The sequence below is a fragment of the Penicillium verrucosum genome (genome assembly GCF_028828655.1).
Source record: "Penicillium verrucosum strain IBT 35672 chromosome Unknown utg000001l_segment0_segment0, whole genome shotgun sequence".
NCBI classification, from domain to species: domain Eukaryota; kingdom Fungi; phylum Ascomycota; class Eurotiomycetes; order Eurotiales; family Aspergillaceae; genus Penicillium; species Penicillium verrucosum.
Window position 1 is genome coordinate 7,005,863 of NW_026643210.1, and position 20,945 is coordinate 7,026,807.

At 49.1% G+C, this 20,945-nt stretch overlaps 6 protein-coding genes across 6 annotated transcripts; 4 read left to right on the plus strand and 2 right to left on the minus strand.

Moving 5' to 3' along the window:
- Positions 1-228: 228 nt before the first annotated feature.
- Positions 229-2,088, plus strand: N7516_002595 (uncharacterized protein; the record flags this gene model as incomplete). The annotated part of the gene is made up of 1 exon (XM_057215315.1): positions 229-2,088. The coding sequence occupies one exon, from the start codon at positions 229-231 to the stop codon at positions 2,086-2,088; it is 1,860 nt and encodes a 619-aa protein (XP_057077198.1).
- Positions 2,089-2,563: 475 nt separating this feature from the next.
- Positions 2,564-3,536, plus strand: cdc31 (putative cell division control protein Cdc31; the record flags this gene model as incomplete). Its single annotated transcript, XM_057215316.1, has 2 exons — positions 2,564-2,845; positions 3,039-3,536. 2 exons carry the CDS (start codon positions 2,564-2,566, stop codon positions 3,534-3,536), a joined length of 780 nt encoding a protein of 259 aa, XP_057077199.1.
- A 587-nt stretch (positions 3,537-4,123) lies between these two features.
- On the minus strand, positions 4,124-9,148 carry admB (uncharacterized protein; the record flags this gene model as incomplete). Its single annotated transcript, XM_057215317.1, has 4 exons — positions 4,124-4,264; positions 4,309-6,500; positions 7,507-9,055; positions 9,104-9,148. The coding sequence occupies 4 exons, from the start codon at positions 9,146-9,148 to the stop codon at positions 4,124-4,126; spliced, it is 3,927 nt and encodes a 1,308-aa protein (XP_057077200.1).
- Positions 9,149-10,457: 1,309 nt separating this feature from the next.
- On the plus strand, positions 10,458-11,432 carry N7516_002598 (uncharacterized protein; the record flags this gene model as incomplete). Its single annotated transcript, XM_057215318.1, has 1 exon — positions 10,458-11,432. One exon carries the CDS (start codon positions 10,458-10,460, stop codon positions 11,430-11,432), a length of 975 nt encoding a protein of 324 aa, XP_057077201.1.
- Positions 11,433-12,140: 708 nt separating this feature from the next.
- Positions 12,141-16,091, minus strand: N7516_002599 (C2 domain protein; the record flags this gene model as incomplete). Its single annotated transcript, XM_057215319.1, is given in 6 exon segments — positions 12,141-13,589; positions 13,652-15,139; positions 15,197-15,518; positions 15,536-15,570; positions 15,628-15,663; positions 15,717-16,091. 6 exon segments carry the CDS (start codon positions 16,089-16,091, stop codon positions 12,141-12,143), a joined length of 3,705 nt encoding a protein of 1,234 aa, XP_057077202.1.
- Positions 16,092-18,475: 2,384 nt separating this feature from the next.
- On the plus strand, positions 18,476-20,859 carry N7516_002600 (uncharacterized protein; the record flags this gene model as incomplete). The annotated part of the gene is made up of 4 exons (XM_057215320.1): positions 18,476-18,867; positions 18,920-19,031; positions 19,098-19,774; positions 19,824-20,859. The coding sequence occupies 4 exons, from the start codon at positions 18,476-18,478 to the stop codon at positions 20,857-20,859; spliced, it is 2,217 nt and encodes a 738-aa protein (XP_057077203.1).
- Between the last annotated feature and the right edge of the window lie 86 nt (positions 20,860-20,945).

Below are 20,945 nucleotides of genomic sequence, written 5' to 3' on the forward strand. Positions count from 1 at the left end.
CAAGCTGCTGCTAGACGGCATCAACCGTCTCCATTCTCTCCTTATCCGAACCGTGTGCGTAAATGTGCACCGCATGCACCGCATACACCGGGCTCCATCTATCTAGTGAGTTCAATCCATCTCTCATATTGCCCTCCTACGTGCCTGTGGTTTTCATTTTAGGCTTGCACGTCTCATGAACTTTTGATACTGACTATCTAGTCTCCCATGTCTTCACCCGCATCAACTATGCCTTTCTTTTCCGATCCCAATATCGAACATGCAATGCCACAGACGTGGCAACTGTCGTCGACTACAGCCATGGCACATGAAACTCAGTTCATAAACCCAAACATACTGCAAATGGTTGAGGAATTCAACGATGATCCAATAGACAGCCAGCCTCATGAGCTTGGTAGTCCACCCCAGGAGCTGGGTGTTATTGGCGGCCCAGTTCGTTTTCATTCGATCATGACACCTTCCACCTTTGTAGATCAATCACAAAACGACCAACTACAAAGCTCCCCATCTCCCAGAAGCTTGAAATCCCAGCCCTCAACAGGGTCTTCCAGCGGCAATGGTCCTTGGTCACCCGCCTCGCCCGAAGATGATTCCGGTGAAACCCAGCCATATGCTGGGCCAGTACGTCCATCTCTGTCTCTCAAGGAGCTTTATCCCGATGGCTTTATCCCCTGGGATCCGGCGGACCCTGCAAAGTCTGACAGAATCCACGAAAAAATCCCCCTTACTCAGGCCGAACTTCAGCAACAGAGAGAAGATACCGCTGCACTTAAGAGAGCTGGTGGCTCATGTATGGTGTGCTATCGGGCCAAGAAGAAGTGTGGAACAACTACACCGTGTCCTCCATGCTCTTCTAAGGGTAATCGAATCTGCTTTCGAAGTTGGGGAGATCTATGCCTGATTGGGCCGCCTACGGGGAACTCTCTTACCATCCTTAGTTTCCCATCCCAAGAGGCGAGAGATAATTTACAACGTATGAGTGAGGAGGTGTTTAGTCGCATGAATACATTCAAAGCGGTTGTCAATATCCGCGACACATATGGCGGAAACTGCACTGCATGGCATTGGACAGTAACGGGGTCCAGTATCACACTATCGAGCAAACCAGAGTGTCCTGTCGATGATCTTCTTACTGGGGTTACTAGTGCCCTCCCCCTCGCCGATCTGCTCAAATTTGGAGATCTATACAAACACAGCGAACTCGTCTGGACTACAGTCGGAATGGCAAAGCTGTTTATGGCCATCCAAGGTTTGGCGCAAGCTCGAATCCGTACGTCCTGGTTTGAAACCACCACCGGGCGCCTCGTCTTATTATATGTTTTGATTCTCTCTTTTCGGAAGCTCGCACAAATGTCCCAGGACTTTTGCCCTGATTTATACATTGCTCTGTGTGGAAAGGCCAAGCAGTCACGGAAAGGAAATGAGTTCGATCCCGCTTGGATCGCGGCAGCATTATATTACCGAGTTGTATGCGGCTTGCAAGATCTTCAAAATAACGCAACCGTTGCGAGAATATTTGGCTCCTTTAGTTGTTATCTCACTGGTGTCCGCGAAAAACTAGAAGATATCCTGCGCAATGTGTCCCCCAAACACGGGACTACAGGCAAATCCTCCTGTAGAGGGGTTCTTGAGGATGTAGTTCCCAATCTCCCGTCATCTCTAGACGTGGATATGGCTTTCTGGCTCACAGACTCCGAGGAAATGTCGTCTTCCGTTTTCCGCCGGCAAGACGGTCCCTTTTCGCCGCCAGCCTGCCAAATGCAAGAGTTTTTGGCTGATCATTTCCCTCGGCCTGGGCATATGGCGAATCATGTTGAGCCGCACGATGCGGTCTTGCAATCATCGGCGACTTCTCACAATACGATGATAACCCAAGAACCGAACCTCTTTGATGACATACTCTTTCCCGATCAAATTGAACCTTTTGACTCGAATGGTCTGTTGATCCTCAGCAACGAGTATGACAATCCATTCGATCCAATGGCTACCATCTTTGATGATACGACCATGCCACTCGATACTACAATGCCGCTTGATACTCCAATGCCACTCTATGGCAATTTGCGACAATCCCTGTACAATTGTTGAAGACTTCCACGTCGACATTCGCTCACCACTATTGCTTTTTGTTACAAGTTATCCATGGGAGGAACATACGACACTCGTTTGAAGAAATACGTTAGCTGTTGGACAGGAAATGAGGTTTTTGTTTATGATTGCTTGTGATTAGGACGAGGTAGTGTCGTGTCTAGAAGTTCGCTCACTCGCTCACTCGCTCACTCTTCTAGTACAATATAATTGAATCCCGAACTATCGAGAAGTAAGAAAATAAGTAATAACTATGTAACTAATTTGCTGATGTCTATATCTGTAAATCTGTAACAAAACCAAAACAGTGAGGCGTTGTCATTCCGCCCGCGTCTGGGCGCGTCTCCAGAATCCTCCCACCGCCAAACACCTCCATCTCTCTCCACGCATTCTCATGGGCTACGAGCCCCTCTCCAACCAATGCTGAAGAACTCTTGATCCAGCCATCTAATTAAACTTGAACACGCCATTCATCATGGCCTCTGGCCAACCCTTCGCGTCGCGCTCTTACGCCGGCACGAAACTCCCAGAACGCTCGGTAAACACAAACGCAATGCCCTTCAGCGCCTCATCATTCTCACGGCATCGCGGTCTGGGAAACGCCAACCAAGCCGACTTCAACGGGCCCGATGCCCAAAAGCAGATGCAACAGTCTGCGCCCGCGCCCGCAACAAACGCGCAGTCCCATGGTCCAGCGCAGGACGCCAATCCGTTGAACAGACTCACGGAAGAGCAGAGGGAAGAGATTAACGAAGCTGTAAGGGATAACCCGATCCATCCATGACATTACAATTCTCTCCAATTACCGTACCCTCCTGCAACCCAACCTATCTCTCCCTCCCTCCCTCCATCTCTCTCTCTTTTCCCTCGAGTGAAAAGGAAAAGGAAAAACACAACCCCAAACCCGCCACATCCAAAACCCACCAGCTAACCAAACCCCCCACCAAAAGTTCACCCTCTTCGACCTAGACCGCGACCGCCACCTAGACTACCACGAACTCCGCGTGGCCTTCCGCGCGCTAGGCTTCACCCTAGGCAAACAAGAACTAATCACCCTCCTAACAACCTACGGCGTTCCCCGTCCCCAAGTGCAACAACAACAAGCCGGCAACCAACACGGTCCCGGTCAACCGCTGACCTCAAACAAAGGCCCCGTGTCGAACCCGCAACACCCTTCCAACCTGCTCATGCCGCTTTCGTCATTCCAGGCTGTCACGGCGCTGAAGATTCTCGAGCGGGACCCGCGCGACGAGATCCTGCGTGCGTTTGAGCTGTTCGATGAGGGTGCTAAGGGGTTTATTGATCTTGAGGATTTGAGGCGTGTTGCGAGGGAGTTGGGAGAGACTGGGCTTGAGGAGGAGGAACTTAGGGCTATGATTGAGGAGTTTGATCTTGAGGGTGTTGGTGGTGTTACCAGGGAGGCTTTTGTTGGGATTTGTTGGCAATGAGTTGATAAATAAACTGGTGGGACGGATTCTTTGGTCACCCTTGTCGGGCCTTGGATAGGTCTGTCTGGTCTCTCTAGGAGACGAGGACTTGACTGAGGGTTGATTGTTTGTTGTGCATTGGGGTTTTTCCTTGGTGTTGGGATTTGAGTACTTTTCTTGTGTCTCTTTTGTCGTTTTCCTCATGCTTGTTTTGGGAGTAAGTGTCTCTTTTTGTGTTTATTTTGGGTTAAAATCGTACTTCAAATGGATATTCATTCCTTTATACGATAACTATCTACATCTACATGCTGAGCATACTTTGTAAGATAGATGCGGTATCATTCATAGCCCAAAGGGCTTCATCGTATCTACTCTCGAAAAATGCATACGAAATTCAATAACACAGTAGCCACAAGAATAGAAAGAAAGCCCAAAGCCCCAAACCCCAGATTGCGGATGATAGCACAACTAGAAGGACCGATACTACATGTAACCACATGCGCAATCATCCGCGATGACGCCGATACCCATATCCCCTCACGAATGCAAACAAGACCAGGTTCAATGGAACCAATACACTAGAATAAAATTAGAAGCAAAGGGGATGATCATGAGTATCGTGGCGGGGGCCCAGAGGGAGGAGGAGGCACATTGTGGTATCCGGCATTGAGAGGCATGTTCTGGTATCCGGGATTGGGAGGCACATTCTGGTATCCGGCATTGCGGTATCCATGCCACTGGTCCATAGGCTGACGAGAAGTGGGCGGGGGCCCGTTGTAGCCGCGATATGTACCAGGGGGATAGCCTTGTGGGCCTTCCGCAGCTGTGCGCTGCGCTTGCAGCGATTATAGATACAGAAGAAGATAGCGAGCAGGATTAATGAGCCGACGCCGACACAGATACCAATAACCAGCTTCTCGTGCTGATGGATCCAGCCCAGGGCCGAGGAGCCCTTACATTGACCTGCGCTGCAGTGACCGCCCGAGTCGCAGGGTGTACCGTCGAGGTAGTTCTGGTTCATACTAATACACTCCTGGACACCGATTGAGTGTTGGAGGGAGGGTGCACCGCAGACGAGACTGCAGGAGGGACTATTTGTGTTCTCGCAGGCCCAGGTGTCATTGGTGTTCAGCAGGGAGCCTATCACCGTGCGACACTGGTAGTCGCGACTTGTGCATTGGCCGCTGGCGCAGCTGAGCTTCTGGTTCTTGTCGCCGCAGCTGGCACCGTCGTCTTCGTATTTGTTTTCGGGACAGGAGCTCGAGGTTCCGCTGCAGGTCTCGGCGATGTCGCATTCACCGGTGCTGGCACGGCAGACAGTGTTGGCGGAGGCGAACTGGCATTTGCTGCAGCAGCTGTCGTTCGAGTCGTCGCAGACGGCACTGTCTTTGAATTTGCAGGTCTTGGCATCGCAGCAGGAGTTGTCGCTGCAGCTTTCTTCGTCGCCGCAGTCGCATTCCTCGTCGCCTTCGACAATGCCGTTGCCGCATTGACTGCCGCTAATGGTCACGACGCCGCGGTTATCCGATAGACAAGTGGACTTGATGCTGTTTTTGCCGATGGCAGAGCAGATGTTGCCGATTGTACACTCTGAAAACTTGGTCATGGAGTTCTTGGCATATGGGTTCATGATATATTCTGCATTAGCATTGCAGCTCGACGAACTCAGCGGGCAGCATTGGGATGAAACATCCAACTTTCTGGTGCAGGCGTCTTGGTCGCAGTCGTGCACTGCTCCAAAGGTGTGACCAGTCTCGTGGGCAAATACCTGCCAGGAAGAACCGGAATTGCGAACTACGACGTTCGCACCGGTCACAGAGTTCTCTCCTGAGGTGACTAGTTCGGAGGAGCATAGACGACCCATCCATGAAACTCCAACCTCACTGCTTGTTGGGCAGTTTGTCATCAGGGTCCAGTAGGCATTGTCATCCGAATGCGATGCGCGCCACTTGGAGAATTCATTCAGACGCCAGGTGACGTTTCCACCATCGCAATCCACGTTCCATGGGGTACCACTGGAGCCCGTGCGGGAGCAACCCGTCTCGGAGATTGTAAGATTCCGCAAACCAATGGACACATTGAAAGATTCCTCATAGAGACTTGAAGCCGTGTTTACGACGTTGATAACCCAATCCCTGGCGGCTTGTTCGGGGGTGGAGTTGGTAGCCATGAACGATTCGGTGAATTCACAATCCGTTGCAATTCCGATCAAAGCGACTTTCTTGGTTTGAGGACATCCACTGGTATCACCGATGGTCGTTTTCAGATTCACACCGCCAGTATTGCCCGAGACACCGCCAACATCAGACGAAGACTGTCGCTTGCCCAATCCGAACATCGAGTTCAACGAGGCAACACCCCACTGACCATCTGTTTCGTCCATGTCATATCCGAAAATCGAATTGGACAGATCAGCATTGTATCCGAGTTGATCCGCGCCGCAGCCTTCGGACCCGGGAAGCGACCGCTTGAGCTCGGAGTGGGTATAGTGGAACATATCGGAGTCACGGTAGATAATCATCGATTCCCCATTTCTGGGCTCGACGTCGGCATCGATCGGGCGCTTCTTGTCGAGGTAGGTCGACTGTAACTCAATGTGGTGTTTGTCATTGTTGACACTGAAAGCACCTTCAAAGAGAGGCTCTAGGCCATCCCTTTTGACGGTGATTCTGGCCCAGCCCACGGGCGTCCATCTCCCCTTTCCGGATCCTACCAGGGCACGACCTTGGAAGACTTTGTGTTCGTGTCTTTTGATCGGTTCTGCACGTTTTATCGTGCCATCAGCGCCGATGTATTGTACGTAAGCGTCCTCGGCCAAGATATCATGATTGGGCTCGAGTTCTAGCTTTATGCGCTTGTCGTCTTGGTGTAAGGCGAAGGTGATATCAAAATGTGACAGGTGGTCTATTTGATGTGAAGGAGTGCGAATGATGGCATTATCGATGGGCGTCACCCGTCGAATGGCCTCTGATGCTTGTGATCGTGCTGGAAATTGTCAGCGGCTAGGCAACGAGGCTAGGCAACTGGGGGGGGCTAGGCAACGGGAGTGGCTGGGTAAGACTGCAAGTGGATATTTACCTTGTGTTTGTTGAAAGAACGATGAAAATGCACCGATTAAGGGCAAAAAAGTAGAAAACCTCATGGCAAATATCTGAATCTCAGGGTTCCTTTTCCCCGGTCTTTTCTTGAGGGAATAGAGTTTCTAGGGCCCAGAGTGGCAAGGGAAATTTCAGGGTCCACTTGGGGGGAGAGGGAGAAAGAGGGAGAAAGAGGGGGGGGAGGAGGAGGAGGAGGAGGAGGAGATGGGTGGTGTTCAAGTAGAGTAGAATATTCGAAATAAAAAGAGAGAATCAACGAAAGACTAGAAAAGGGCAAAAAGACACCAGACAACCAAGAAAGTGAAAGGGAAAGAGTAAAGAGGAGAGAGATCAGATAATCCGGACTCAGCCGTACAGGGCTTCAATGCCAAGTGGCTTAGGAATCCCCAAACCCAGAGGGCTTGGCAAAGGAAAAGTGGACTGAAACAATTTTAATATACAACATAGAACAGTTAGATGATATTGGTTTACATTGGTTTACATTGGTTTATTTAGTGGAGAGATGTCCTATTTTTATTGCAACGTCCAATTATGTTGCCTATTCCACTTGCTTGGCATATAATAGGATCCATGGGCGATAACGCCGTTGACATATAATAACTAGTTAACTAGTATGTTGGATACAATAATCCAAACATGTTATACAGGGTCTTTTGTTTCTCTTTTATTGTATTCATACCTGTACTCCGTACTCCGTACTCCGTACATCAAACGCGTAAATAGCTCGGGACCAATGCGCTTCCAACCGCTTCCAACCTATCAAAAACGCCTCCACGCTTGGCATGGTAAGGCTGCCGAATAACGGATTCATGCCGATTTCTCAGAATGATATATCTGATGTGCCAACTGGGCAAAATATGGAATTGACACCCCACATATAGGGCAGTCTACACTCCCCAAGGGTTCATCATCATCCCACCCATCGTCCGACTGGGACTGTATTTCAGGGGTATCTCCGGACAACCGCGGCATATCAGATGATGACTCGGGTTCCTGCACAGTCCAATCCTTAAGTACTGTCTCCTGCTGTCGAAACATCTTCCCGATATCTCGTCCACTGTTTTGTTTCTGATCCCCCGCGGTTTCCACCATATTGGTAACTGCAACGTTCAACAAACTGAGGTTCCAACCAGACTTTTCAGGATGTAATTTGCGGAACATAGAGAAAACACATTCTTGGACCAGTCGTTCGGCCAATGCATCGATATTCTCATCCAAGTTGAAAATAAAGGGTGGTAGGGGTGCTGACCGAGAGATGCGATTGTAACTGTGTGTACGCCCCATACCCGAATCTGGCGGAAGTCTTGGCCGGGTCGATAACCGCAGAGTGCGAGGATGAGCACGCCATCTCCCTTGGGGAGCAGTATCATCACTCATATCAAGTAGGTCGGTTCTTACGCGGCGGATGAGACTTCGCGACAGCACTACTAGCTCGCGCCGTACAATCTCCGGGGTATCTAACCGGCCATAAGAATCTTCGATGCTGATCTGAGTGGGTACATCGCGACCCTCGAGCACCTTGGAATTATCTACACCATGAAGAATGTTCCACATGCGCATCCCGATCCCTTTCACTGAGCCTGGCCCGCTGAGGATTCTGTCCAGTAAGGGTGGACCCATACCAGGGGACTGTCGGACATCCTTGACTGTGATCTTCTCGTCGACGCCCTCTTGTCCTGTAACATGGGATTGTAGTTTCTGGGCAATGCGAGAACCAATTCCAGGAATCTTCCGGATCTCGTGATCATCCAGGAACTGGAACACGTTGCTAGTATTATCTTCTGTTGCTGTATATGGTGGCAGAAGAGTCGTTTGGCCGTTGGGCTTGTGAACATTCCCGACCAACTTTGCCAGCAGTTTGGAGGTTGAGATCCCACCCGTAGCCGTGAAGCCTATTTGATGCTCCAGCCTATTCCGTATGTGGCGCTGTAAGTGAGAGGCAACGAGCAACCTCATTTCCAACGAAGATGGACCAGTCGGAGCGACGAAGGCTTCCTCCATGGCAGGGAAGGTCGACCCATGAAAGCGAGTGGCGTCATACAAAAAACCAACGGTCGGGTCCTTCGGATCAAGATGGAAATACGAATTCACCAAGTCATTTTGATTCAACACGCCAATGTTGTAGTCAATCATTTCCGTGACGTCAAGAAAGAGCTCGTCAAAGCCTAGCTTTTCGACACGGCCGCCCCAGACAACGGAGCGAGCCAGCAGGTAGAGTTCCTTGGAGGCATTTCGGAACTTGGTCAAGTCTTCACCCAGAACTATTACCACATCGGGACAGATGCGTTTGGCATCTTTGATGAGCTGCAACTTGTGCAGACCTCGCCGTCGGGCTTCGTAGTTACAGGTCACCACAATCTGCTTTTGTTGAACTGCCAAGGGAAGTGACCTCAGTTCAGGTTGCTCAACTTCGAAAACAGAGGCATAGAAACAGTCATAATCCTGAATACGGTTAGTCAAAGGATGGCACCTAAGAGTGGGGAGAGTCACCAAGTGGAGGATGATACGACTGTCGTTCCGCACTAGTGGAGTCATGAGCCTTGAGCTGGTGCAGCTGTGACCATGCGACCTCCAAGGTTGATTTTTCTGGTGCCTGGCAAAGATCCAAAGCTGAAAACAGCTGAAAACAGAACACCAAGGCAACCTTGGAACTTCCCAGGAACCCACGTTTGTGGCTGGTGTGTGGCGTTAATGGCTTAGCGTTAGTAGCGTAGTTGCCTTGCTGCCTGCGTGGCGTAGTTAACTAGTAGTACTAGTTAGTTAGTAACTATACTCTTCTAATATTAGACAGCTACAGGCTATTTCGAAGTTGGTTGGTTCTCAAACAATTATATCCTTCAAGGATGCTTCCTCTCCCTCTCAGACATATCCACACCCAAAGAGACCTGGTGCTGCCTTATCCTAGTCAATCGGTCAAGCTTTCCTCCGTCATGCCCCCTTCATGAAATTGGAAAACGCCACATAGAAAGATCATCGACACCATTAAGTGGAGTTGATGTCACACTGCCCCAACAATAAGATGGATATAATAAGTATAATAAGTGAATCGGGCGCAGTTTTGATCTATTTTCTACCAATCATCGCCTAGAAAGAAGCCCTTGATGCTTGCGGCCATCGATGTGTGATATACCATGCTTTGATCTTAAGTGCACCATATATATAGACAAAGTATATTGTAGACAACGGTATAGGAGATATTTCAATATAGGATTTAATATATAACCAGAGATTTCTCTACAACATACACATTTTTAGTCTTTGCCACAAAAGTACGTACCCGTCCGTATAGATGTAGATCAGAGACCCACGGGGCCCTGTTCTTTTTATAGATGAGATGTTTTCCTTTTTTGATGACAGTTAATTATTTTTAAGAAATAGATTAAAATATTCTAGGAACTACCTAGGTATGATTACTTTTTCGGTCCGTACACTCCGTCCCGTACTCTGTACGGAGTAGGATTAAATTAGGAATGAAAGCAGTGTGGATAGTGGCGTCGATAGTTTACGCATCCACTTGAGTCTGGAATGAAAATCTCTGACTCTTTTCTACAATGTTGTACTCTTTTTACTTTGCTTTTAATGGAGTCCTTCGGGGTATATATGTTGTATTATGGGGTATAAACGATCTACTGTCAAACCACTCCAAACTTAAGTAATCTCTCCCCTTGGTGGGTGACATGCATCTTGTCAACATCCAAGCGCCAACCTCCTCCTCCTCCTCTCTATTCTTAGTTCAACCCCGCTAAAACATATTCCCTCTTCTTCTTCTTTTCTTTCTTTCTCTTTGATCAGAGATACCACATTTGATCTTTCGAATTCCTTTTTTACTTTGTACTTTTCCACCATGTCGTGTCTGTCGCCAGATGCCACAACCACAATAACCTCCCGACCAAAACTCACCCTCCAAACCACCGCTCTCCCTCGCACATTCGGCACTTCAACCACCGGTCTATCCTTTTCCTTCGCAGCAGCACCAACTTCATCCCCCACTATTCGAAATACCTTCAAGAATGCCTACGAAGTCGCATCCCCATCATCCGCAACTTCCCCCACCAGATCTACCCGCTACAACAGACCAACCTCCCCCTTCATCCTCCACGCAAACAATAATCTTTTCAACCACCGAAGCCCATATCAACTCCCCATCGGAGTGCGCAGCATTCTACGGAACTCCCCACTAGAACCCTCAACGCGCCGACGATCAGGCTCCATATCAGCGGGCGGCAATGGCCCCAACGGCGCAGCCTCTCGTCGTGTCTTTTTCCCAGCAAAGAAACAAGTCAGCTACCGGTACCCACTAGAAGAAGAGATCCGCACAGAACGCTACACGGCGCAACATCTCGACCTCGTGATGGAGGAGGCAGTGCAAGCCGAGGCAGACACCAACCAATCCCCATCTGAGACACGTCCCGCCCCCTTCCAGAACATCGAAGGCGAAAAAGAGAATTCCGATTCTAGCCCCTCGTTATCGGAAACAAGTACCTCGGATGATACCAGTGCCGATGAAGGTGTGCGCGGGTCCTCGCTCTCAAAAATGGAACGCAAAAAACGCCGCTCCGTGCAGGTAGAGCGACAGGTTCGCGCCGTGGCTCTGCTAGATGGCTTTGAGGCTGATGGATCCTCTACGCCGCAGACTCCTCGGCAGGGTCGGGCTAAGCGTCGCAGGGAATGGAAATGGACTCTTGGGCCTGTCGATCTTAGGCCTGTCGATAAGGCCTTGAACAGTGGATCCGAGAATGTCTCACTGTTGCACGCGGCACAAGTTAATCCTGGATCCAAGTCTCTCCGAGTATCCACCGACTTTGCGCCCGGTCATTAATTATGAAATGTTCATGGTTTTATGGTTGATGTCCCGTTTAGGGTGTTTCTATTTCGCCATTTCTTTTTTTTTTCCTGCATAATAATGGCGATGCATATAATTTACTCACGAATCATGTTGTATAGAGGTGTTGTTTGGGTTTATCCGGTGGTTCTTCGTCGCATATGTGTTCTATTTTCCCCCGTTGGCTGTGGTTTTAGCATTTTATCTTCTATGCATTATATCCCATGGATCTTTTCGATGTATACATATTGTATGCACTTTTCCCAATCTCATTAAGGCACCGCAAAACAAAACAGCGAGTGACCGTCATAAACCAAAATTCGCAAATCCAATTCTTACTATTTTCGGGGAGCCCAGTCAATATATTCGTAGTAGTCCGACGGGATATAAGGGGTTTTGTCCGTAGGATCAATATCGAGGCCCAATTTATGCGGAACGGCAGCAATGCCGCCAACGACATCAACAACCGTAAGAGCAGAGTTGAAATCTTAAAGATACTGAAATTGTAGTTTGGGGATTCAGAAAAGGTGAAGTAGACGTACACTGAATAAGGGTTTCCATACAAAAGGTAAATGATGGCCAATGGACGTTCAATAACTCGGCAGGGTTAAACGACATATAACGGACATTTATTTTATACAGTCGATTGATGCAAATGCAAAATAAAGAACGCCCAAAACAAATAGAAATCATTCATACGTCGTCTCAAGTTTCTGTCTCAACATCTGGCTCACGACCAGTGAGACCACCAACTCCGATCTTCTTCTTCATCTTTTGGAGCGCAAACTTAGCCTCATCTTTGGCGAAAGCAGCATTCCGCGCAGGCTTCCACTGCATGAAACCACGCTGCTGTCGCTGCTCACTGTGTTTATTCGCCCTGTTTACCTGGCTAGTACTCATATTGCTTTGTGCCAAAGACGAGCTAGCTCCACCGTTGCCACTAATCGTCGAGGGCCCCTTAGCCAAAGGCTCGAGCTCGTCATCTGATTCCGAGGTGTCCTCGTCATGGTTGTCGTGGTGCTGTCCACTTTGGAAACTAGTTCGATGAGAAGAAGCTTGACCTGAGAGTGGGGGAGGAGTGTACGGGTCATGACGAGGTTGGTCCTGACCAGGCTCAGCGACCTTCCGTCCAATGGAATCAGTGTAGGCACGCGGGTCTTGACCAAACGCACCACTCCAATCTTGGCCGTCGTGGTCAATCCACCGTTGACGCTCAGAGGGAGAAGCTTGCTTCAAGATGTCCCGTCCGTCGATCAAAGACTGCTCGTGCTTTTCCTGTACTTCCGCGGGAACTTCGATGCTCACCGTGCGGGAACGCACACCCTGTGAAAGACACGCTTCCCAGGTCTCGAAAGTCTCACGGGAGTCGTTGTCAACCACGAAACGCTCGTGCGATTCGTCAATACCCGGCGAGAACTTGCAGCGGAACTGCAGACGTCCCACCTCTGTCAAGTCTTCAAGTCCGGGTGTTTCCTTGGCCTTCCAGTTCTGCTCCGTGACGTAATTTTGTGTCAAGCGAGCACCCATCTTTGTCGTCCAGATGGGAAGGTCGATATTTGTTTCGTCGTTATCGACAAGATGTTGGAGCCATAAAACAGCGTACGCTGCTGCGTTTCGCTTGCCCTGGTTATGGAACTCGAACACAATCGGGGAGCGGTATCGGTGCTTCACAGGCATGCGCAGTGAGTCGCGGAAAGTCTCATCGGATGTATCGAATACCGCGTCATTGCCTTGCATGTGGCACTTGTGTCGGGTGACTTTGCCAAAGCTGCCGCTGGTGCGTAGCTTGATCTTGGTGTTTCGACCGTAGTCCTTCGCGATGATAGTTTGCCCTGCAAATTCAAAGGTGCCAACATCCCAGCCAAGCATTGGAGGTGGCAACTTGGTCTCTACATGGCGGAGCAAAAGAGAAATACGTATGCGTCCAAATCCAATACCACCATCGAGGGGATACCAGCGGGTCACTTGGGAGCTAGTTTGCAAGATATCGGACAGCTTGAGGGGGACCACGCCAAGGATTGGATCATGCTCGCGATAGCGTTGGTCTCGGACTGTGATGGTCACAACGGCTGAGCGCCAGTCGCGAACAAATCGTTCAGTTCCTGCGTTGAAGATAGGCTTGGAGCTCACAGCCTTTGCACGAGTGCGATAGATCTGAAACATTATGTTAGTGTCTAGATTTTGCAGGGGAGAGTATGTATTTACAGTATACGTACCAATTGATCGTTCAACAAAACCTTGCAGTAACTGGTTGGGAGATCTTCACCCTCCTCCTCTGTGTTCTCACCATATGGCTTCGCCGGCTCATACTCCTTGCCCTTACGGTTCCCATCACTGCCCTTGATATTGGCAAGCTGAAGGTTGACTATCTGGTGCACAACAATGTGCAGAATACCGCTAGGCCAGATTGGATCAGGTGGTGTGTGCATAACGGCATCCTCTTCTTCGTTGTTGATGGCCCCCTTTTCATCTTCGAAAGTCGGATCGCCTTTCAGGTTTTCAGGAAGATCTTTCTTCTTGCCGTCAGTTCGCAGCCCAGGGCGGATTTTTGGTTTCCCGAAGTATCCAACTTCCCAATGCAGCTGGCCGGGCATTTCACTGCCCTCATCCATACCCTGAAGCTTCGACACCTGGGGATACATCTGACTGGGATGTTGAAGCATCTCACGGATAGGTAGCTCGATCTTGCCGACGATATCATCCGCAGTGTTGCGGTCAGAGTCCCAGAGCTCGATGCTCAAGTTTTCATCGGCCTTGATCAATTCTGGTGTCACAAGAAGGGCGGCAGTCTCTTCCCAAATTGGGTTGAGGTCATCCGTAATCACACGTGTACAATACATGGGCTTGCCATATTTCGAGAAGGACAGGTTGATGTATGGATCGCTGCCACCACCCTCGCTGCCGCGAGTATCCTGTTTACTCAAGCCGACAGCACGATGAATGCGAATCCACATCACACCCAGAGCCAAAGTATCTTTGTGGATGTCATCTCCTGTCAACATCATGCCAAGATCCATGGTCATGGACTTGGGAGCTGCAAACATGCCACACGCGGTGCTAATGGCGGAGTTGACAAAGTTAGAGATCAAGGGTAAGTTCAGAACATTTACGCCCGTTCGGAACATCGGCATGCAGCCAGCCCTGACATGGGGAATGCCGACCAATGTGAAAGTCACATCTTTCATGAACGGCGCTTCGGGCATCATTTGGAAGCGCATGCGGACAGTCCCGACAAGTTCAATCAGCTCCACGAACACGGGAAATGGCACACCAAACAAGCCTCGAATGCCCAGGTAGAAGACTAGTTGCATGTGCATATTGCGTGCTTTTGACGAGGCACTCTGACCAGTTGGGCTTGCGTGATAGGCAAAGGAGGCTTCCATGTTGTAATAACTTCCTCCTTCTTCAGCAGCAGCGGCTTCCTGCGGGTCCTTGTTTTCTCTGTTTTCTTCGTGGATGTTGTCCTTCAAGCCCTGCACATGATCGTCGGGGAGAGCTCTCATGCTCAGAATGCGGAGTGGGTTACTACCCTGGTCGATTTCTGCGATGCGAACATTCTCTACAACCTTGGGGGCAGAGACTTGCATGATATCTTCGATTGTGTCGGCCACGGGTGTCAACATCTCCGGGTTAACCAGTCCCCACACAACGGCAAGGAAACTGTTCATCCACTCGACGGATTCAGGAAGGAGATTTGCAGTGGCCTTTTGAACTGTTAGTATTTCTACTCATGAACAAGATCATACATTAAACAAACTTACCATCTGGCCACGAAGCTTCTCACTGCTCCATTCCATCGCTCGACCACTGCGAATAACCTCCTGCATCCACAACCATACTCCACTCGTGACGCATGCGGCTAATGGAATAAGGCCCCAAAGAGATCCTCCGCACATCCGTCCTAGTATGATTATGGCAATAGGTATCCCAATGCAAAGGGCCGTTGCACGCTTTTGCAATGAATCAAACATGGGCTGATAAGAGACAGTGGGCGTAGGGTGGAACAGAACATTCGTCTTCTCTCCTCGAATGGGAACATCGGAGGTAGTGCCTTCGGCAATGGGATCGGGGGTGCGGTAATGTCTTGTTTTTCTTTATACTCTGCAAGATCTTGGTCGGCGCTTGTTTGCACATCCTGGGATACATGTCAGTAATATACCCCGATGGACGGTATTCTATATAGACGACTCACCGTTGGTTTTCCAAGATTTGCGTTTGGGACCGTCAACTGCGCATGGATTAGACTCCATTCATAATTTGTTCAAGAACCATCCCACATACCATTGGATTCTTTACAGTATCCATAGACATCTCGTCTTGGTCTTCAACACCGATGTCCTTTCCTGTAGTCGGGTCTGTCACGGTGCGCATCTTGGCTTTGGAGACTTCGCGTGGTTTATGCGCGACAACATCTCCATCCTTTTGATCCTTTTGACCTGCTTGTTCTGGTGGGACGCCCGAAGTCTCTTGCGCCTTCTCACGTGCAGCCCTTTCTTTCTTTGCTTTTTGTTCTTCGTCTATCCTGCGATCACGTTCCTTCTTCTCGGCATCGATATGTTCCATAAAATGACCAATGGTTGGAATGGGATTGGCACCACTCCAATGCTCCCCAACCCGACGGTTCTGGGGAGACTTGGGCTGCTGACCTGTGGCCATCTTGGAGGTAGGTGGAGTAAAGCAAATGAATTGTCGTTCGGCTTCCTTTTTTATAAGGTTAATTTGTTCTGACTGCCCAATGTGGTGGAAGACGAGTACACCTTCTCAGCATCACCCTGAGAATGGAGAAATTGAGTGAAGGGAACTTAAGAATTGTAGAGAAACACCTGAAATATCTCAAGATCGGCGGGATGATGGAAGCTTTCCCCAGAACTACGTCATTGACCTGGGAAATGGGGCTATGACGATGATACAAGCGATCGACCACCTATTATTCATCTATATATAATAGGATATGTTGTAGATTTCCAAGTGCGCATACAAAGTCTGCCATCATTTCCCCACATATTATGCCCCATATTGGATTGGGCCTGGCCAGGGGTTGCTGGTTGTCCATCTCAGCGGAATCCCAGTCTTGGCGTTGACAGCTCCCACTTGGTGAGTTGGCACAGCTGTCCATTGACAACAATACAAAGTAATTGTACCGAGTCTGATGTTTTGAATTCGACTACTATATATAGTGCATGTTGGATTTTCTCATATTAGCCATGGCTACAGGGGTGGCTTCCAGCGGAACCTGTGTAATTTGGCATATGATATCATCAATCGTGAATACTCAGCATCTTTGATACTTTCTTACCGACGTTTAGCACGCATTAATTTGTCTTGACTATACCTGCATGTCGGATGGAACAGGAATTCGGCTGGCGAATGGGTCACACAGTCACATAGAGAGATGCCCCTAGTAAAACATTGAGAGATGCGGATAGAGAAGTGGGATAATCGACAAGAAGCGCGTTTCAATCCTGCACAAGGTACTGGATAAGGATTAACGGTATGGCACGAAGCTGTAAAGATGCATATTTATATTCTAGTAATGATGAGCACAGGGGTTCACGGAGGAAGGAGATGTGTTGACAGGTGCGGCCAGCCTTGCCTCAGCTATCCTCCAAAAGCGGTGAACTTGGATGTCCACCGCCTGCTGTTTCCAGCGATACTGTCATAGCGTTTTGGGGAACCGAAGCAACCCAATCAGGTTAGCGTGGCATAATCGGCAGAATTCCGCCTCATGTCAGCCCTGAGTTGTCGACTCCTGCGGGAGCCTTCACACAGGATCTATGTTGTACAGCTCCTGGGAGCGAATAATATATCCCTGGGGAGCGAAGAGTGGCTTCCCTGAAGATTGCTGCTGTTATCTGGGAGATACATCATGCTTTCACTACCATGGGTCTTGTACTACTCGTCGTCGTCGACGATGACTTATAGACTATGTGTCTATTCTCGTTTATTCTACTGATATGAGTCGTGGAAAGCATCGTTGATAGCACTTTCGGTCAACTCCCAAATAACCGAATTTTATTGTTCATCAACATTATGCCTCTCTTCAAACAGTGTCTTTGTACTTTACCCGCCCACAGCCGAGCTTGAAGGAGCAACATAAGTAGGTCTTGCCGCTGTAAGGTATTTATGCTGAGCCGCTTTTGATGGCATAATGCATATACAGCTCTGGAGACAAGGGTTGATTAACTGGGCTCTATATAATTCAAAGAATTAACCAGTCAGCCAAGTAATGGCCAGTGGCCACTTCGCGAGCTATTCGATATTCCTAGGAACCCATGTCACAGTGCCTAGGAACCGTGCCGTCTATCATTTCCTTACAGTGTAACCAATAAAAGTAACCTTTATCTTACGACACAGCTACAACAAGATATCTCACAATATAAAAGAGGTGAAACCAAAAGGGCGTTGCCAGATATCCCTTAATATAAGCTATATTATATGAATTGATGCAATCCATGGATGCAATGGATATACTCGAACCATATACGGAGTAGAGATCAATGCCATATTTCAATTGGACAGGTCTGCCCCACTATAAGAGCTCTGGTTGGTTGGGTGTTTTAAGCGACCATTCAGCGTGAAGCATACATTCATCTGGGGGGCTCGACCTCCCGAGCAACATTGTCGACGAAGATTTGGTGTTGAAGATAGTATTAAATTCATTCAATTGAGTTCATTTGTTGTGTATAATAAATTGAATACTTTGCATTTCAGCTTTGGAATATGGCTCACACCTCAAAAAGATGTGACCAGCATCAGATTATTCCAACAACTTCGACACAATGGTCTTTGCTGAATGCAGAGACAATCTCGGTAGGCTAACCAATAAGTATCGAATGATATTCAGCCGGCAAAGTTAGCCTGCCAATCACAGGTGTCATTCCCCTTGCCAAAACAGTCTCCTGACGAGCTATACACCATCCACAGGGTTATTATTCCCGATCACTTTCTCACAAGCGTATTGGTTTGTGTATCTCACATTTCCCATTTCCCATTTTCGCTTACAGCTCAGCACTGATAATGAATAGCGGGGCCAAGTCGCAATGAGCCGAAGGTCATCTCTTGGTCACGCTTCGCGGTCTGAGCCCCTTCTCTCTGTTCAAAATGATCAGGATCCTTTCACCTACGATGCAGCCGAACTTGAGAGTAGAGAGGTCTTGCCCTTGACCCCGCTCGAATCGACATCGACAGTATTCGGTGCATACCAGCCCTGGGGCACACCTCGAGTTTCCAGAGAACAGCCAACGAACGCAAAAGTGGCCATTCCCCGACTCGAACTTCCACTTGCAAGTAATAACGGTCGAGTCAGTCGAGCATGTCACAATTGTCGCAAGCAGAAGAACAAGTGTTCCGGTCATCGCCCTTCTTGCCTCCGGTGTCAGGCGGCCAATGTTCTTTGCGTCTACGTCGACGGAAAACGAGAGAGAAACGCTAGGTCTGATGTTCTCCTAGATGTGGTCACACAAAATATTTACCCCAGAACTTAGACAACTTACAGTTATAACGACCCAACTCCAACACTACGAAGCTCTCGTGCGCGAGATCTATCCCAAATTCGACACCGAGCTGGCCAAAGTCGTCGATCAAGCTCTCGGGCAAGTGAGTGAAGACCCCATGGCCCGGCCAACCGAGATTAGACCTCTAGATCAATCTAACAAACCACAGATATCTAGCCTTTCCCAGTCATCGCCGACCGTCGCCAAAACACCAGATGAGACGGACTCGTCAACCCGAACGCCTTCGTACGTGGATCACACCGTGGAGGATTTTAATGGAGACATTTCACTGCAAGCCATTGGATTTGTAGGAAAACATTCCGCAACGGCATGGTTGTACAGGCTTAAGTGCTTGGTTTGTCGGACAAGTCCCAACCTAGACGGCCAATTCGACGAATCATCTCTTCCATCGATTTCTTCCTGTGCATTATTTATGGATGATACCGCAATCCCGCCAATAAACGATTTGGATGTATTCGCATTTCCCTCACAAGCGGCCGCCGATGAACTTGTGGACAGATACTTCCAAGTTGCGCACGCCTCCTTCCCCATCGTCGGCAAAGAAATATTTCTAAGCCAGTGTCGATCATTCTATTCGAACTCGACGACACTCCCCGGGGGAAAATGGATGGCGCTATTGAATATGGTGTTTGCGATCGCTGCAAGACATTCCGAGCTTTCCGGGGATAAATCTCAGCTAGATCACACCGTCCACACGGTGTACTTTTCCCGTGCCTGGCGATTACACACTAGTGACAGTGTGTTATTGGAGAATCCCAACCTGCAACAGACACAGGTAGAGGGGCTAATATCACTTTACTTGCTTTCCATCGGGCATGCCAATAGGTAGGTCGGACACTGCGAGTCTTTACTCTAGCCACTGATTTTGGTTTAGGGCATGGAGAGAATGTGGTGTTGCAATCCAGTCGGCGGTCGCGATGGGAATCCACCTTCGTTGCGAAAGCCCCAGCATTACGCACGTGTCCAAAGAAACAAGATATCGGATATGGTGGGCGCTGTACGTGTTGGACACCCTGCTCTGTGTCATTACTGGACGCATGCCCAGAATCCAGCAGGAACACTGCACGACCCCTTTTCCGGTGCCTTACAAGGAAGAAGATTTCAGGGATGGGCATGTGATGCGGCTTATCTTGGACATTCAATCCAGAGGCCGCCTCATGGCTTCTCTGCTCTCCTTCGATCCTTCGGCTGAACCGAACGACCCTTTGGCCAATTCGCCTTCTCCACAGTCCACTGCCTCACTCAATCAACAGCTCCAGGCTAACGCCTCATTGTACTTACTTTATTCCATTGACCTGGCAGCTGTGATGAGAGAAGCAATTGAGATTTTGTATTCCCCTGAAGCGGGACGAAGATCTCGGAGTGACACCGAACTGGCCATGACATCGCTCAACAGCGCCGCTGACAATTGGTTTGCACGGCTCCCTGCAACTTATCGTTTTGCAGAGGCCAAAGATGACCGGGCCTTTGTCCGTCAGCGCACGAGTTTGGCATTCCAATATTATTCGACCAAGCTGGTCATTTCGAAACCTGCCCTTCGTGCTCATATGTCCGGTGAAGACTCTTCCACTGGCCTTGACACCCCAATGGCAATTATTTGCCTTAATTCAGCAGGGCAAATGCTCGATCTCTTACCCAATGAACCAAACTTCTCCTGGCTCTTGGGTTGCTCACCTTGGTGGTGTGCTCTCCATTACCTCACCCAAAGCACCGTAGTGCTCATAACGCAGTTGCTCACCCAGAATCAAGCGAGGGCTAGCGAAAGAAACGAGTCATTGGAAAGAGTCCAAAAGGCTCTGCGATGGTTGAATGAGTGTTCCGTCAAGGATCCCTCTTTCAAGCGGGCTTGGGGTCAGTTCACGGAGCTCTTGTCATCCCAAGGATTGAAAGGTTTAGAAGGTTTAGAATAAGATCTCTCCGGCTGCCATACCCCCTGCTCCTGGTCCTCGTGGTCCCTTTTTCTTTGTTTCACATACACAACAGGAAGTATTACTGG